General features: G+C 32.5%; 1 protein-coding gene across 1 annotated transcript in view; it reads left to right on the top strand.

Moving 5' to 3' along the window:
• Nucleotides 1–18751, top strand: part of LOC107193035 (cadherin-related family member 1-like) — a gene marked incomplete at its 3' end in the record, with an annotated part of 43112 nt that extends 24361 nt beyond the window's left edge. The window contains exons 2-5 of the mRNA XM_015582410.1: nucleotides 7733–8048; nucleotides 9510–9661; nucleotides 16521–16901; nucleotides 18584–18751. Coding sequence (XP_015437896.1) covers nucleotides 7847–8048; nucleotides 9510–9661; nucleotides 16521–16901; nucleotides 18584–18751 — 903 coding nt within the window. The remainder of the gene's footprint in view (nucleotides 1–7732; nucleotides 8049–9509; nucleotides 9662–16520; nucleotides 16902–18583) is intronic.
• Between the last annotated feature and the right edge of the window lie 579 nt (nucleotides 18752–19330).

Raw genomic sequence — 19330 nt, 5'->3', positions numbered from 1 at the left:
CAATTAAACGCTTGTATTTATGTGAATGCCTGTTAATTTTTTTCATTTGTAAATTCAATAAATAGTGTTCCAAATGGTCTATTGAAATGTATGTACCCTTTGTACAAATGCAGTGGCGAACAAAAGTATTGGTAGAGGAGGTATGACTATACATAATGTTAAATAAATATGAAAAGAACGGAGTTTCTTGTTTAATCCTTTTTTCAAATATAAGTCTGCAGACCGAAGTTCAAATATATTACAAGTCATAAAAGCTAAATAGACCTGTAACAAAGAAAAAAAATAAAAACCACATCGTGGCTCGTTTTCAGCGGAACAAAAGTATTGGCACACCTACGTTTTTTTAATATAATTTATTATATTGTAAGATTTAATATTTGGTATTTAAACCTTTTCTTCTAATAACTTCTTTTAATCGATTAGGCATTGAATTCACTCATTCTTTCGTTATCTCTGACCCAATTTTATGCCGTTCTTCTAAAATTGCTTGTTTTAACTGTTGTTTATTCACAATATGGTGTTTTTTTAATCTTCAAGTTAATTCGTTCCGAATATGCTCGATAGGATTTAAATCCGCTGACTGTGGTGGAGTGGGTAACATATGAGGTGTGCTGAAAACTATCCATTATCGAAAAATATAGGCGGTGTGCTTAGGGTCATGATCTTGTTGGAAGTAATAGTCGTTTCCGAGATATAATTTATTCACGCTTTTTTTAAAATTCTGTTTTAAAATGTTTAAATAAACATATTTATCCATTATGGTATCAATAAACACAAGCTCTCCTAGGCCAGAAGAGCTCATGCACCCCCATACTAGCACATCGCCACCCCCATGTTTGACCGTTTTACTGGTGTTCCTTTCATTTAAGTCTGTGTTACATTGCCGCCATACTTTAACTTGCCCATCCGATTGATAAATATTAAATTTGCTTTCATCTGAAAATAAAATTTTGTCCCAAAAGTTTAAATCTTTATTTACATAGATTTTTGAAAATTCTAATGTTTTTATTCTGTTCGTCTTACTAATGAGCGGTATCTTTCTTGCGAATCTTGAATTATATCCGGCAGCTCTAAGAGTTCTACGGATAGTTATCGGATGAACTTTTACATTATTTTCATTTTCTAATTGTGCTGCTACTTCTGAAGAGGTAGTAGTAGGATTTTTCTTTATTGTGTTAATAATTTTTCTCTTCTCTCTAACGGTCAATTTTTGTGGCCGGCCACTTCTATCAGAATTTCTTAAACTTTCCGTGTTAGAAAATCGTTTAACGACACTTCTTATCGTAAAACGACTTCTATTTATTATTTTTGCAATAGCTGAGTAAGACTTTCCTTCCTTTGATAAATTCAATATTAATTTCCTATTAGAAATTGTTGCCTCCTGCGATTTGCGACCCATTTTTGTGCGTTATTGTTTTTACAATAATACTGGCAACAATTTATGATAAATGAACATCATTTTTTTCAAAATTCCCTAGAAACATGAAATTTTTATGTGTGCCAATACTTATGTTCCGCTGCAAACGAGCCATGATATGGTTTTTATTTTTTTTCTTTGTTATAGGTCTATTTAACTTTTATGACTTGTAGTATATTTGAACTTTGGACTCCAGACTTATATTTGAAAAAAGGATTAAACAAGAAATTGCGTTCTTTTCATATTTATTTAACATTATGTATAGAAATACCTCCTGTGCCAATACTTTTGTTCGCCTCTATATCTGTTCCGCATTTACAACTTTACTGTACTCATGGTTCCGGCACCAATGTTTCCAAAGTGAATTAAGAACTACTTGTTAAACAGACATGGTTCTAAATTATGTGATGTCATTTATGTTATACTTCTTGCTCTTATATTTACGTTCCAGTAAATTTGAACAAATTCATAACTGTATAGTATATACTGTATGTATTATGTTTAATACTTAATTACGTTTCTAGTTTGCATTTGTAGGGTTTGAGTTATGCGAATGTCTAAGTCACTTTAATGTGATTTATAAATATATTTAAAAAGATTAAATGATAGATGCTGGTTTCGTGAGAAAATAGTATGAAGTAACCGTTAATTGATTAACAACTATGTCTTAGCATTTCAAAAGAATATGTTATACGCCAGGTAGACCGTATTAATTACACGTTAACGTACTTGAACGAGTGATTCATAAATAAAGCATTGATCGTTGCTGAACTAAACGAAGCGTGATGCTAACGGAATTTCAAAACCATTATTGCTTCATTAGAAGTTCATCGATAATAGGGTATCGTTATTAAGAACATTTCACATAATACGTGTTTTTCATGCGTGGTTGCTTTTTGTGACCATTATGTGCAAAGTCTTTGGTAATATTTTTTATTTCACGGATTTGCAAAATTACTAACATCAAAATTTATGTTTAAAAAAATTATGCAAAAATTATATTTTTAGTTCTAGATTATGTCTTCCTTTAATAAGTCCATTAAAAAAATAGAAATTATTATTCTATATACATATAGGGTGTAACAAAAGTGTTATAGGTCCCTGAAGAAAAAGTTTTTCTTTAGCAAAAATGTTATCCGAGGCTTTGTTGACGAGATATTAACGAAATACACCGATCAATCAGAGCATAAGTTTGCCGGTCTAGCTCTGATTGGTCAGGGTTTTTCGTTAATATCTCGTTAATGAAGTCTCAGATACCATTTTTGCTAGGGAAAAACATATTCCAAATCACCTCACGAGTGACCCATTTCAAGGACCTACAATAGTTTTGTTACACCCTATATGTATATGTACCTATATTTCATTACTAAATTGTGTCGCAAATTACACTAACATTGTCGTTTATTCGTTCCCAAAAATAATGAAAATATACCTCACAATTTTCTTATCAGAAGAAAATACTTCGTCATAACACTAGTCATCATGATTTTTGTCCCAAAGAACAATTATACTGATTCTTACAGATCTTCTTGTACTGAATACGAATCTGTAAACAGTTTTTTGTCATCACCCTCAGTTTCAGAGAAATTTGATTTTTTTTAAAAATGCAAATTTTCAACTTTGTATATTTCCTGTGTTCAAACATTAATAGTTATTCAGTTGATTGTCCCGTCAAATTATTCTGCGTTCGACTGTCGCTCGGCTGCCGCCTTTGAATATCACTGCCAGCGTCGCAAGTTTTATGAAACTATTTCGATCCTGTATTGAACACAAAACGTGTCTTACCATTTCTGTTAATGCTTTCCGGGAGACAAATGTTTACTGTATCTGCTGACGCAGTCAGATTATGTTCTGCACCCTTATTTTTTTAAATAAATTGAACAATATCTGTAAAAGTTAGTGCATTTTGGGTGTCCTTTTCCTTTTGATCGTTGTTTAAACATATTTAAATGTTTATAATGCGATAATAACGTATACCATTTTATTCGGGAGAGTTTACAGAATAATTTGACGGAACAATCAACTGAATACCTATTAATGTTTGAACACAGGAAATATTCAAAGTTAAAAATTTGCATTTTTAAAAAAAATCAAATTTCTCGTAAACTGAGGGTGATGGCAAAAAACTGTTTACAGAATCGTATTCACCGCAGAAGAATCTATAAGAATCAGCAACTCGATGTTCGAAGACAAACAAAAAGTTAAATCTTCTTGTCCAGTGATTATTATTCTGTACATGTACACAGCCATATTAACTTCAATTTAAAAGCTTAATTCTAAAAACTTAATTCTAATAGAACAAATACAAAATATATTTCAATATGTGCCACATAAGTGTAATATTATTTGCCCAAGTACTTGGATTAAGAGTAATTCCTTTTCATTGTACTCTACTTCATTTTATAAATGTATAATAAGTAACAGTCCCTGGAAAAGTATTCAAATAAAAAGACGAGCGAAAGTAGCGATCACAGAGAAACAGAAGTTTAAACTAATGTAGTCGATTCACGGCCAATGCACAGTTGAAACTTCCACGAAGAAGGAAGTAAAGTTTAATCGTTTCAAGGTATCTCTAGAAAATCCCCATTGAAGTGTACATGAATTTTCTCTGTTCTCTGATGAAATCCGGTCGCGTGTCACGAGAAAAGCAGTAATCATTTTCTTTTCGTAACCGGTTTATTCGCACTTTCCTTCTGCGTGAGTTACCATTTCAACGGGGTGCAATCTATATTTGTTGGATTCTCGAACTTCCCCACGCGTTTTCTCGTCGTCACCAATTACGCTGACTCTGAGAAAACGCGTCTGTGATTTTGCATAGCTGAGCTAATTACCTTTGTGACTCGTGACCGAGTCTTGTTACGATTCCTCGAAGTCGGCCTCACCGTGAAAACTCACACGTCGGCGAATTAATATCGCGTGAAAGCGACGCATGTGCGAGGCTGATATTTTTCAAGCGTGAGCAAAAGCATACAACTGCGTTGGAACGACGGTATAATTACAATTGAAATAAATATGAAAATACTAAGCCATCCTCATAATTAACCCTTAACTGGCAAGGTGGAAATCTTATTGCCTATAAATTAATGCAAAGATCTTACTATACACAAATGTTATTGCTTATTACACAACTAATTCTTCTGCATTCTCATGTAAGAAATTATCGAAATAAACAAGCATTTCTTGAAGTCCCTGTTGATCAAAAGTAAAATCTTCTAAAAATATTTATGGAATTCCCAAAACCTTCCTTACCAATTAAGGGTTAATATGAATTATCAAATTAATTTTAAGCGTAAAAATGCTGTTTAAGAATACACCTTAAAAAAACTACAAATATGGGGAAAGTACAGTACCACCTACTATCCAAATAATGAACAGTAGATTCACAACTAACAGTAAGGAGAATGTAACATCAAACCTAACAAGAAATAAACAGATTACGATTTCCTGAAATAAAATAGGACACACTAAAATAACCCATTTGAAATGTACCAGTACAGGAATTTACTCCCAAAAAATAGTCATCCATTTTGGACAAATATATCGTACAAATAACTGTCAGTCACTTGATTATGTACTGCAGTAAATATTTGTCATTGCGACAAAGAAACTACATAAACTATAACTTAGGAGGGAACTTCTTGAATAGCGTGTAAGAGCTCTTTGAATTTCCAAAATGAACTCATATCGTTTTACTTTCATGGAAAATTTGATTTTTGAGAATAAATAAAAGTCCGTTGGAACTAAACCCGGCGAATGGGGTGATGCAAGAGTGTTATCACCTAGTTTTTAGCCAAAAAACTTACTATTGTCGAGGTGTGTTTTGGTCCGTTCTCGCGCAGAAGAAACCATTCTCCGTTTTGGAACAAATTCGGTCACACCGGATTTAACTCCAACAGACTTCCATTTATTGCCGAAAGTCAAACTTTGGACAAAGGGAATACGATTTGGGGACATTTTGGAAAGTTAAAGAACCGTAACAAATTGTTCAAAAGCCATCCCAAAATATGATTTCCCCAGGGCTTTTGAAGAACTTTTCGAACGCTTTAAGCTGTATATTCTAACGGGCGGCGCGCGGCGTTTATGTAGAGAACCAAGTTAATAATATTTGTTTATGTCCAAAATGTATGCTTTTATTGAATTATTCCGGGAGATTTCCGAATAAACCTTGTATAAATGAACATTATTGTGAAACATAAATTATTCCTAAAACTGCTCTTAACCATTCACATTGTAGCTGTTGTTTTCTGTGATCGTATTCGGCTTCCATGTTTTCGAAATCAGAAAGCTAGTGGGATTATGTGTAGGATAATCTAATTTACAATACCATAAAGATTTATGAAAATATTATATGAATTTTGTAAGGTGTGTACAGGAATGTAAAATATGTAAATTTTATCAGAATGAAACAACACATATCCAAATTTGAATTGTTTCAGTAATTAATTCACTTCAAAAGCTTCACTCAATGAATTCTTTGCTAAAAAATTGAATTTAACAATAAGTTTTGTCTATTATTAATTTATAAAAGTAGGAACAAATATATAGATAATAGAAGCGAAATTTTAGATGCACAGATCTAATATTTCCTACGCATTTGAATGAAATAAAAACTTCGTGACTCACATATGTGATAGATTATTTACTGTAGTATACATTGGGATCTCTTTGAATTATGAACATACCGCTGTTCATAATTGAAATGTTTTAAAAAACTTCTCTTTGCGCATTAGCTCATTCTTGAAAGAATTCATTTAAAACATTTTATTCTCGCTCTAATTTATTTATATTTATGTACATATTTACATATGTATTCTTATTTATTAATTATTCATTGTATGTAGTTTAAATGATTGTTATTTTTGTACAGAGGAAGTCGCGGTTAATTGCAATTTGAGATTACAATCTGCAATTTGATTCAGCGGTTTCTACGAAAAGGGAATGAAATTTCACGCGAAAAAATAATATAGAGAGTGACTTACGCAACTGTAACAAACCATGTATCTTTTTTGATTGGTGTCAGAAAAAAATATTACAGTTAAAAGTACTTTCTTTACAAGTACAATAATGCATGTACATTTTTCCGTTACACTACTTTTTTAAAATGGAAACCATCCTTTTTTGTCACGCTATGTAACAAAGTATTAGGATAACATAGCGAGATATTTTGAAAAATTAAAAAATAGGTCTACTTGTTAAAATAATATAAATTCACGTTCTTTAAATTCTGTAGAAGACGCAAAAGAACAAATAAACCTAAATTGGAAAAGCAATAACCAAAGATCAAATTAATTCGGTTATGAAAACGATTTAAAAAACGCTGTACGAAATATTTAGGATGTAATGGAAATGCGTTTGAGCATTACCTTTAATAAAGACACTTTTGCAAAATACCTCGCGACCTAATCATTTTTCAGCCATGTTACCTTACACTTTTTTTACATAGAATGGTAAGGTTGGGAAAACAAGAAATGGAAGATTGGCATTTTAAAAAATAGTGCAATTGCAAAATGCACATGCATTATTACATCTGCGAAAAAAAGAGGATCGTGAATATGTAGTCCACCTTGAACCATTCATCCTTGTCACCTAACATTTATTTTTAACTTCAACCATAGAAAAGATATGCGTGAATCGCCCTGTACATAGTAAGATACGTCGCATAATATTTATATGAATGCAGAAATAATTGTTAGCAAGAATAAGAGTTAACATAAAATATACGCTACGCGAACAAATCATATATTTTTGTTTAAATAATATTTAATTAAAGAGACGTATAGCGATTTTTAGTGTTAAAACAGGGTGAACAAAGATAAGGTTTATTGGGACAATTATCACAGCATGTGATCACATACTTTTCATCTTCTGATGTCATATTAGTTATTATAAGAGGAATTAATATAAACATTTCATGTAGGTATTAGAATTGGATGATTGGTCTATGGGCAAATCTAATTTGAATTTTGTAATTTGTATTCGCTTCATTGTATTACTTCTACCTTGTATAGTAGGACTATGTAACTGTAGCCGTATAAACAATAAGAAACAACATATAACGCACTAAAAAAACAATTTACAAAGTTACGTCAATAGCAGTACGACACGTCGCAACTTAAAAACATACCACTACATCGCATACCTCATCGATGGCCTATTATATCGTAACTGTACTATACATGCTAATTATGTGATCAATTAAATGATATGAAATATTTCATGATAATGTTCCTTCCTATAGTGAGATTTTATTATGAGAAAATAATGCCCTCTACTTTATATTACATTATGCATGCATGTAATTTTTGTTTGTTCCAGAATTCAACGCAACGCATCTACTCAAGCCGAAACGTTAGGTATATTTTTCACCAAGCAGATATCAATTCGATAAGAGAACATAACCATGACAATTGGAAGGTGGTTGCCACCAAGATGACCTTGAGGAAACCGATAACCACGTTTTCGTGGCTATTACGATCGTACAAGAGGCGAAGATTTAAGCACGAATGGATTACGTTTGTGTTTATCTGCCTTGTAGCAAGGTGTTCAGCCAGGAACAATCCACCGCGGTTTCTCATCGACGGTCAGACGGAAATTGTTCTGAGATTGAAGGAAGGTTCCGATACACCTGTTGGTAAGAACATGTGGAAATTTCATTCTGCCTCGATGCACACTGGTTCACAGTCATGCATTTCGACTGAGCATTATGTTGAACTTCCAACGAGTTTTTAATTTCATTTTAACACATTTCTTAACGTCTTTATGCATTATTCCTCCAAAGTATTGTCGGTGGAACGATTGAAAAATTGGTTCTGTACTATTTGTCGATCAATGTGGCAATAAATTTAAACTAGAAATATAAAATTTTGAAATATGGTAATTCATTGGGCTTTGAACGTATATGAATGTTGCATTTGATTTGTACTAGTCTTGACTACCAATTAGTAAGTTTCCTGTTATTTCACTATTGCACAAAGATATACATAGGAATGGTAGCGATTTCAATATCTTCGCTGTGTTCATCGTGAACAGTTAAATAATTTCTTTCTTAATATTCTTCAATATCTTTGCTGTTTTCAGATTATTTTAACGTAATTGAAGAATCAATACATCGTATATTTAGAATCAGCCAAGGATTGTGTTTACTCCATAACAAATTATTCAAAGAAAGTGTATGAAATGTACATGTATATATAATACAATAAGATAAGCACAATGTTTTCGTTACATACATATATTCAAGGAATTTTTTTTAATTACATCCTGGAATTAATTTTAACTAGTCACGAGCTGTTTAACGTCTAATGAAAACTACTGATAAGCTACAATAACAGTACATCCTCGTTTGAATTATTAATAGTTTTAATTAATGAAAAATCAGACTTGCGGTTGTAAATATCTTGGTATTGAACTATGACCATCTTGGAAAGTGATTTTGTTTTTATTTTTGAAATATTGGAGATTATCTCCTTAAAACAAAATTTCTAAAAATCTATTGAAAATCTATGTATATAAAGTTCAACACAGAAGTACTAAATAATTAATATTTACGATGAAACTTTTCACTTTTTTAATAAGTATTAATGAGTGTCACATTAATTATAATAATTATACCACAATTTGATTCTTCAATATTATTAATATGACAAACACATACAGGTACACTTCCTTCAAATCATACCATATTAACTGTGGAAAATGTTCGTGTACTCTAAATCTTATGTACAATTTTCATTGATAACTTTATTTACCAATGTACAATGTTGTCTTTAATCGATGATTTACCAGAAATAAGTATGATCTTGTTATTTAAATTATAGTAAAGAAAACAATGAAATGATTACTATTTTGTAGATATATAAATATATTTCTTACATATTCCTCGCATATATTTTCCATATTACGACATATTATACCTATGTAAACATTGGTAATCTACTTATGAGGTTCACAAGTTTAGATTTTCGTACGCGTCCTCCCATACTTATACGCAATATCTACGGTGTAAGCAGCATTTGTGTGCATTTAAATTAATTTCTCCGTTTATTCGTTGGCGCATCGTGATAGCATTCGTGCCAACTGATTTCTGTTGCAGGCAGTTTAATTTACAGGCTTCGTGGCATCGATCCTGATGGTGACAGCCTGACGTTCGGTGTTAGAGACCAACCTGGCAGCGACGTGATTCGGGTCGAGAATTTTAGTCCGAATGAGGCCAATATTTACCTGAACAAATTACTGGACAGAGAGGTAATCTATCCTTGCGACGCACGATCTGTTCCGACGTAGTGATTGCGATTGACCGCCTTCGACATCAATGTGGTGAAATTGCTTCAAGTAGTTCAAATAGAGTGTGAATCTTAGCAATTGCTTCTCTTAAAATAGAGATTGCCTTGTCTTTTATAGGATTAAACATTTAAATCAGATTCTCTAAAAAAAGGTCGCTAAAATATTATACAGGATAATTTTTTTATTTTCATTAGAGTACTATAAATGTTGGAGTCACTCTGAGATCGGTAACGTCTTTGAAAAATGAAATTTTTCAAAGTTGTTGTTGAAAATCTGAATCAACAACTGTAATCCGACAGAATGTACTGTCTGAGAAGAAGGTAGGGGAAAGGTGTCTAAAACGATCCCTTTAAGGCGTAATTTACATAAAAAATACAAATGCTCATTATTTAAATAAAAGTAAAGTAGTTTTTGTAAGTTAGTTTATCTATCTTATCATTAGTTTAATAAAGTTTAGCTATGTGATCAATTATATTTTTTATTCGCATTTCTTTGAAGGCATATTTAAGGATCATTTTGTAATGTATGTATATAAAATGATCCCCGAGGATCACATTTTTCACAGTTATTACATTTTATTTAAATGAAAACAGCTTTGACGCGTTGTTTTTCTTTCATATTGACAGGGCATTGTTGTAACCAGAGATAGGCAAACTCATTATCTAGATAAAAAGTTTCAAATAACGAATAAAAGATAAAAAAAGTATTTCGTCATATCTAATTGCTTAAACGTGGAAATAATTCTTATAATAAAATAATACCTATTTATGAATGAATCGACATTTGTTGAACAATTATTTAATCTCATTAACTGTTTAAAGCCCAGAACGACACCCTTAGATACTGTGCTTTTCACTGTGTATTATTCGAATAAAATTCTGCCCAACTGTGGTTGTAAGTAAAACAAGAAACAATAATATATGATATGGGCAAAATGACTCCTGAGATGATTTTATTCTACTAGAGAGGGATCATATGACCCCAAACACCCAACTCACATTTAGTGGTTGAATATAACATCAACTTATTACATGTGGTAACGAAACATTAATTAACTTATTATTGAATTGTGGTTAAATCCGCGCAAGAAGCAGCTGTCACATTAAACCATTTATGACAAAAGTTACACAACATTGAAAAAGACCTTATATTAGATAAACTGCAGTAATTTTACATTTTTCTTGTGGAAAACACACAGAACACTGATATTCAGATGGCACTTCGAAAATTAATTTCTTTTCCTAAACTGGTTAGTATATTCATCAGTACCCCCTGAACTCTTTATACAGTATCATGTTTTAATTGTTATCATTAATTGTCGATAATTTCGTAAGTAATCAGGAGATGGATTGAATTATAGAATTGGTTGACAGATTGTTGGAGGAGAACGTGAACTGTAACATCGCGGTAGAAGTAGATTTTATTACGACGATTCGGTGGAGAACTTTTATTTGCTCAATGAATAATTCGGTATACGGTTCATGTGGTATCCCATTTACAGCCATTTTCATCGTGCCGACCGAAAACAGGGACACTTGAAACATCGTCAAGACGAGGATGCACCGTAAAAGAGTACAACTGCAAGTGCAAAAAGGACAGACTTATGCGACGGTTTCCGCGCAGTCGAGCAGAGTCGGCTTCCCTACGTTGTTGCTATAGTGGGGGAGATTGTTTCGCCAATCGTTCAATGGGCGACGATGGCGCCACTGAACAATCACCGATATACGGTGGTTATCGACAGACTGGTGACCAATTGTGTTTATTACTCATTTCACTGGCATTAAAATACATTGCTTCTATCCTCAAACGTTCAATCGCGCAAATTTGGTTGCTTGTCGAGTACTGAAATAAATGTTCAACTGAATGTAAATTATTTGAATTCATTACAGAAAAATTATTTGAAGGGATGCAAAATATAGTGATTAGTGACCGTATTAGAAAATGTTAAAATTCCTACACTTGCAATAATTTTCAAGTACACACATACACAATATTTAGATCCTTTGCATTTCGTTATTATAACATTCACTAGTGTCTTCAGAATTAAACACACATTACCATTGAAAGAAATGTATGTGTAATACGTCATAAATCAATTAATGTTAAGTACTCTGTAATTATTCATAGTGAATATTGTGGGTGAGTGTTCTCGACAATATTTAGCGAAATCTCACTCGCACTTCAATTGTAAGATGAAATTGCCCAAAGGAAAGAAGAATGAATTCACACCGCGCAACTGGTTAATAAACTTTATTATAAAGTGAGTGTGTTAACTATAAACTGTTCGAGAGAATCTTATCGATATTATACGTCCGGTGGTTGACGTGAATCTCCCGTTCACGACGCAGGAAAATTCACTCCACCCGATGAAAACTAAAAAGTGGGGCATTGGGCCCTACCAACGCAAATGCTAGGGCGCTTTCCTAGCCCACGCAACGCCTACAAACCCAAAAGAGGGGATGCGTCAGACAACGTGGAGTCAGCGGAATAACAAGGGTAGCGCCAGGATGGCTACACAAAAGACTCTTGTTCCCAAATATCGAACTCCGGGCCTTACGCAATGCGTGGCTAGGTTTACGCTACGTCAAGTGCCATCGATAGCGGTACGGTCAGGTCAACTTTCCCAGGAAGTCTCCTGCCGTATTTGAGTCCTAAACAATAAATTTAAGAAAAAGGCACCAGCCGACTCTCAAAATAACATTTCTTAATTTACCGTAACATAAATTAAATTACGATGGCCTTAACATAAGCTCGTCTCAACAAATATGTTAATGAGAATTTTCTTATGCCATGTAATGCTTGCATTAACTGTGTATTTTAGTTATGTACAATTAGTATTAGCACTCTCAAGTTTCAGTATTAATAAGTTATAGACTCTTAGTAGTCCAATAAAGCAAATCAAATATGTTCAGCACGTAAGTACATTCTATCAGCTTCAGCTTCTGCAGCTTTCAATTATTCATTTCAAAAGAATGAAACTCTTGGGGTAGTTTAAAAGTACAAAAAACAAATATTTATCAATTTATCTAGTAATAACTTATACTTTCACATAAGAATAAGAACTATCAGACTGCAGATATTATGTAAAACAGGATCAAATAAGAATCTTCATAAGCTTTCATCATGTTTTTAATTTATATTATATGTTTGTTAATTTCAGTTGTTTTATATTAATATGTAATGGTACATATTTGCATAAACATTTATAGTTCAGTAATTATGACAGAAAGTGGGTAAAACTAATTGTAACTAAATAAACATTACACACAGAAGTGTATTAGATACTCTTATGCATTGCACCAAACCGTAAACTAGCTTCAAAAAACAATTTCTACTACCTACTTAAAAATACTATTACTTACTTTGAAGCTGACAGAAGAAATGCTAGTAATTGGTACGGTCGCTGTTACGTTGCTACGATTCTTTACATCTCGCACGAGTGATCTTCATTTCTCGAATACCTTTCACGCACCGTGTACAGCGTGTTCATGTTACCGGTTGTCTCGATTTTTCAGACACTTCCGATAATCCAACAAAAAAATATTATCAACAAACGTTTTTCAGTACATAATCAGCCTACAATAAATTGTAACATTAAAAATTGTCAAACAACTTTTTATTTTATATAATTTTTTCTATTCAGTGTTGTAGGTGGTATCTACACAAATTCAGCGATATCAAAAAAGTTGAATTTTTTTAAATAAATTGCTTAAAAAATCATTCTTAAATGTAATACGATTTCTTATTAACGCGTGAATTGAAGATGGATGTAATTCAGTGATACTTAGTAACTGAATGTAAACAGTAAGTAGACTCGTCAGAAATTCATAATGGTGCGTAATTATATTATTATCGAACACCTAATAAATGCTCAAATTGCATACCACCTATATGCACGGTCACCTTTGACTTACACTTTAATAAAGGATCTTATTAAGCGTATGAATGATTTTCTAAGCAAATTACTGACAAGAAGATAACTTTATATGGCATCGCAGAATTTGTATTAATGCCTTCTATAATACTGGATAAAAAAAATTAAATGATGTCACTTTAAATAGTAAAGGTGACTTCGATTTTGTATTGAAGAACTAGTTTTTTGACGATTTTCAAGATTTCGATTTGTTGTAAATTGGTTACTGACTACCTTTGTTCATAAGCTTCTTTTTTTCAAAAAAATTCAAACGTTGCGATGAACACCCTTATGCACAGTGTTAATAAAAATGTGGGACATTTGCATAGGATGGATTCTACACGCCAAATTGACACGAACATCAGGAATGACGAAATTGCGTTTGAAGCTTCGTTTCTGAGTTATTAATTGATGAAAATTCGGGCAAAATACTACTTCAATAGTCGATTTCCAACCGATACATAGGATCGATCAATGACCTAGTTAAATTTATGAATGAAATAAAATCAAATGAATGAAACCAACGCGTGAAACAATTGAAGAGCGTGTCTCTCAAATAGAATAACTTGCCTTGTCAGATATATTTCACGCCTACTTTGCTCGTTTTTTCAACAATTAATAACTGAGAAACGAAGCCTTGAACGCAATTTCGTCATACTTGATTTTTATTTTAATTTTGCATGTAAAATACACCTTGTGAAAGTGTCTTACATTTTTATTAACACCCTGTATATTGTGTACGTTCGATTAAGGTTACAACAGTATCGAACATATTAAAGAGAAACTCGCGGACAAGCAGTCGAGCAAGAGAAGAATACAAATAGTGATCTCCGATGAATCTAATCGGGGAAGTCGTTATTTTGTCATCAGCATCATCTCCCTTCAGCGTGACTGTAGTGTGCGAGTTAATTTCCTGCTAAAGGATGCAGCATCTCCTCAAATTAATAGTTTGGTACTCCGTACATGACGACAATGATAGATAAGCTCGTTTCTCGAAGTAAATATCTTTGTGCTATTTTCTAAGTAACAATGTCATTTGCATATAATCCACTTTCACTGGCCATTTGATGCTATCGATCTCATATTTTAGACATTTTAGTCATTGAATAACGTTACCGTAAAGCAGAGATGGGCAAAATTTTGAATAATGAATAAAAGATAAAAAGATTTTATTCGATATTCGAAGCTTGAATAAAATAAGTATCTTTATTCGACGAGCGTCGATTGAATAAATTTATTCGAGGAGAATTATGCGACAAATAAAAGATACTTTTTTTATTCGGGACGTTTTATTCCTTTAATAAATGTATACTGAAAACTATAAAAGATTAAATTTTCATTCGTGCGTACTTCCTTATCTCATCTACGTCTGTTTAGATTGTATGCCGACTGTGGCTCGCTGGCCTTTGACGTTCGACGCTCGACGCTCGCCAACGCGTTTTTTGAAGCTGGCTGGCTGGCCAAAGTTATTTGAAGATTTATTCAAAGCCTTCAGATAAAAGAAACAAATAAAAGATAAAAATATCATCAGCGCTATCAATAAAACGCCCCGAATAAAAAAAGTAACTTTTATTCGTCGGATAATTCACGTCGAATAAATTTATTCAATCGACGCTCGTTGAACAAAGATACTTTTTTTATTCAAGCTTCGAATAACGAATACAGATAAAGTATCTTTTATTCGAACAGTTATTTAAATAATTTTTTATCTAGATAATGCCTATCTCTCCCGTAAAGGTGTTATTAAAATCGTAAAATGTATATTATATTATCAATAGAAGTTCTTTCTCGTGTAGAAGAATTATATCAAACCTTAACGGTGGAGAAAATTAATTTTTACGTTCTTACTTCGAAGTATTGTAATTAACGTATACACTTGACGATAACCGTTAAAAAATGAAACAGTTAACTGGAGCGTGTCAATTTTTTGTATTATCTTTAAGGGTAATACATTTTCTAGCATTTTTATATGTGTAAAGTTTGAAATAAAATACAAGATATGTATACTTCTTATTTTGTTAGAGCATACAACATTTGTGACATTGAGAAATATTAATTACGTATAAATCTGCGTAAGAAACATGACATTAATCAAAAATATTATATTTTGTTCCATTACTTTTCTTTGCAAGTGTGAATGTTGAATGTAAGAAAGTAATAAAGGAAAATATATTGATAAATGGAAATGCGGCAAGAAAATACTATTCAGTAGTACCTAAAATATCCGGAATTTTTAGGAATCACTCGATATGCTCATCGAACGTCGATACTCAGAGTCTGAAACGTGAAAATGGCACACAAATGTATCCGTGTGTCATCCATATTTACGGATGATGCAAGACAACAATTTTTGTATTCTTCAATATTTTTTAATGAAACTAACGATTTTTCATTTTATTGCGTTTTTCCTACCGACAGTGCGACTAAACGTAACGTTATTCAAAGGATCTTATGACTATTGCGTGAGTAAAGTGGGTATTATTAGGAGCAAGCTAAAAGTTCTTGAAATACCGTTGTATTTGGTCTCTTTTTTACTAAGAATACATTAACAATATGTTGGTGAAAGTTTCGTGTCAATTTAATGAAAAATAATACAATTTTTATATTGAATTAGCAGGTTACAAGGAATATGTTATGATGTATCTTCTTAAAATCTCAGCTATCATTTGACAGGTCTACCCCTAACAATCTCGGTAAATTAATATTTACTACATTAATATGTGCCCTGTTTACTACCCTCATCTCGTAATAGTTCCATAAGTACTGGAGTCAATCGTGATAAAAATATCGTTATTTGGTTAGAAAAGGCCTCGAATTCTCGACGGCCCGTACAGAAATCTTTTGAATTTTCGAGGTAATACTGTATTATGTCCAGAGACATATAATAAGTTTCTGTTACTTCTTCAGGCTAGGGATGAATATGCAGTAGTCTTGACCCTGACAGACGGAAGGCTCGGAGAGGGCAACTTCATCACCCAAAGTTTGCTATTGCTGGTGGAAGATGTTAATGACAACGTACCGATATTTCGTCCGCATCCAACGTCTCTGACAATACGGGAAGATTCTGGACCGGGTATTTTAACTACTGTCGAAGCCACCGATACAGATTTGGGGGTACATGGCCAGGTGGTTTACTATCTGCAGGAACTTGACGGTGATAATGACGTGTTCAGCATTTCAACTATTAACGGGAAAGGTGTCATCCGTCTTGTCGGGCGTTTGGATTACGAGAAGAAATATTTGTACCAACTGAGGATTTTGGCGATTGATCGAGCAATAAATGAAAAGGTTAGTTCTCGGACTTTGGAAAGTTTGAATGAATTATTGAATGAACATTTTCGTTTGTAAGTGATAATTTTAGTCTGGGAGAAATTATATGCACATTAAGTAATTTTAATGGGGAATTTCACATATTTTGTGAAAGAGCAACTTATAATTCAGTTAACCCTTTCATTCCCAAATGATTTAACAATCATAAATGAAATATTTGATTGTATGTTTGTCCATATTAAATGAAATTTAAATAATTCACAAGAAGATTTTGACATTGTGAAAGCGTTTAGTGATATTTTTTACTCGTTACCATTTGACAACTTTCCTAATTTTATCGCAGTTCTGTATAATAATTTACATTGTACACAATAAAGACCATTTTTTTTACCTTTGATAAGTAAATCCTCGTGAAATATTTCGCAGAAATTAGGGCATTATAAGTTTTTATTGTATTTCTAAGAATACCAACCACTTGAATTCCAGTAAATTAAAGAAACTGAGAGCAGTAGTGCTTTATTTTGTTGATGGATAATCTCTATCATCCCACTGTATTATTTCTTTCTTGAGTGCATCGGTGCACTTGCAAACTGCAATTGTACCTTTTTTTAAATGAAACACTGTAATTTCTTTTACATAAGTTGATTCATCGTTCCACTCTGCGTATAAAATGTATGAAGTAAGGTCATTGAAAACAATACTTCACGACATATTTCACTTTCTACACAATTACTGTGTTAGCGTTGGATCATCACGCCACTGTCGTATTCTCCAACACTGTATTTACACACATACACAGTTTAACATGGCCCTTGTGTTCCGGTAATAAGGTATATTCACAGTCCGTTGTTTCGATAAATGGTTAAAAAAAAGATTTAAAAGTAATTGTTTAAATGTGGATACTAAACAAGTAACCAATGTCATGAAAAATCTAAAAAAGAACGTATAAAAAAATGTTGAGAATGTAATGATGAAACTAAAGTACTATGTTTTCAATGACCTTACATTAATATACAATACTTTTCATACGTAGAATGTCACGAGAAATCAATTTGTGGAAAAAAAGGGAAATTGCAATTTGCACGTGAAGAAAATAATACAGTCGGATGATAAAGATTGCTAAACAATGCAAAATTTTCCTCTCCAATTTTTTTGTAACTTCACTTGAAACAGAATTTTAGCCCGACCGAGTTACTAGAATCTCTCTGTATACTCACAGATTTGAAGAAGTACATGATACTAACATCCTGTTTTGTAATTTAAAATGCGTCACCATATGCTTACAATGGGAACGAAAGGGATAACAAATTTTTTCAAATTTTGTTTCAATCATTCTGAAACCCTCAGGCAGTTGCTACATCAGGATATTCATTACTTATAGGAAGTCAAGTTCGAACATTCACACTACTATACATATACAAGACATAGAAGTACAATTATCTATGAAAAGTGCCCCCTTCAAACACAGAAATTTCTTTTATCATAAATATCAAAATGTTTCTAAGATAAAAAAAATAACCTTGGAATATATGTATTAGAAAAACAATAAATCTTCTCAGTACAAATTAACATCGCGTCAAATATTACTATTTATTTTTGCTTCCATCATAGACAGTTTCCATGTGGTGCATATAATTACAGATTAAAATTCTTCGCAAATACTTTTCTACTGCCTCCACATTTCTACGTAATTATTGCAGGTAAATACCGGAACAACTGCGATACTCGTTAAGATTCAGGACGTCGAAGATCAACCACCAGAATTCATAACCATGACGCCTGTTGCTAGGATCAGTGAAAATGCCCGGATAGGCACTTCAGTTCTTCAAGGTCAGTATGAAGCAGAATCTTTACTGTCCGATAAAACGGTTAATTGTTAGCTGCTGTCAAACTGTCGTCGGAATAAACTAAAGTAGGCTTTGTATGATAACGTTCACTGCTACTGTAGTACAGTAGCGTCTCCCATACCCAGACAATTATTATCCGAACACTCTAGTATTCGAATGTTCTACTATTCTAATGTTCTGTTATCCAAAAAGATTGGTTCTTCGTAACAGATACATTCTTCTATTGCAAATGTGTCTGTGGTTATGAAAATGTCATAATGAGTCAACTAAATATTTTGCAGAAGTACTGGCTATTATTGTAATGTAAATCAATGTGACACCGGATCAGTGATACGTTCAATTTGTTTATATTTTTAGCTTACATACAATGTACACCCTTTTCTGTCTCTCTATCTAAAATCTCTATGGCAAACGAGACTGAATAACTGTTACTGTAAAAGCACAACCCCAGTTCAGATTTGAAAATTTGCAATTAAAAAAAAATTGTTTTTTTTTTAAACTGGACGTGCTGGAAAGAAACGGTTTGCAGATTCGTATTTAGCTTATGGCGATCTATCAAAAACGCCTACTAGAGGTTACAAGAACGAAAAAAAGTTAAAA

The sequence above is a fragment of the Dufourea novaeangliae genome, unplaced genomic scaffold, assembly GCF_001272555.1.
Source record: "Dufourea novaeangliae isolate 0120121106 unplaced genomic scaffold, ASM127255v1 scaffold533, whole genome shotgun sequence".
NCBI lineage: Eukaryota > Metazoa > Arthropoda > Insecta > Hymenoptera > Halictidae > Dufourea > Dufourea novaeangliae.
Note: the sequence above shows the minus strand (reverse complement) of the source record. Positions and strands in the feature narration are given on the sequence as shown.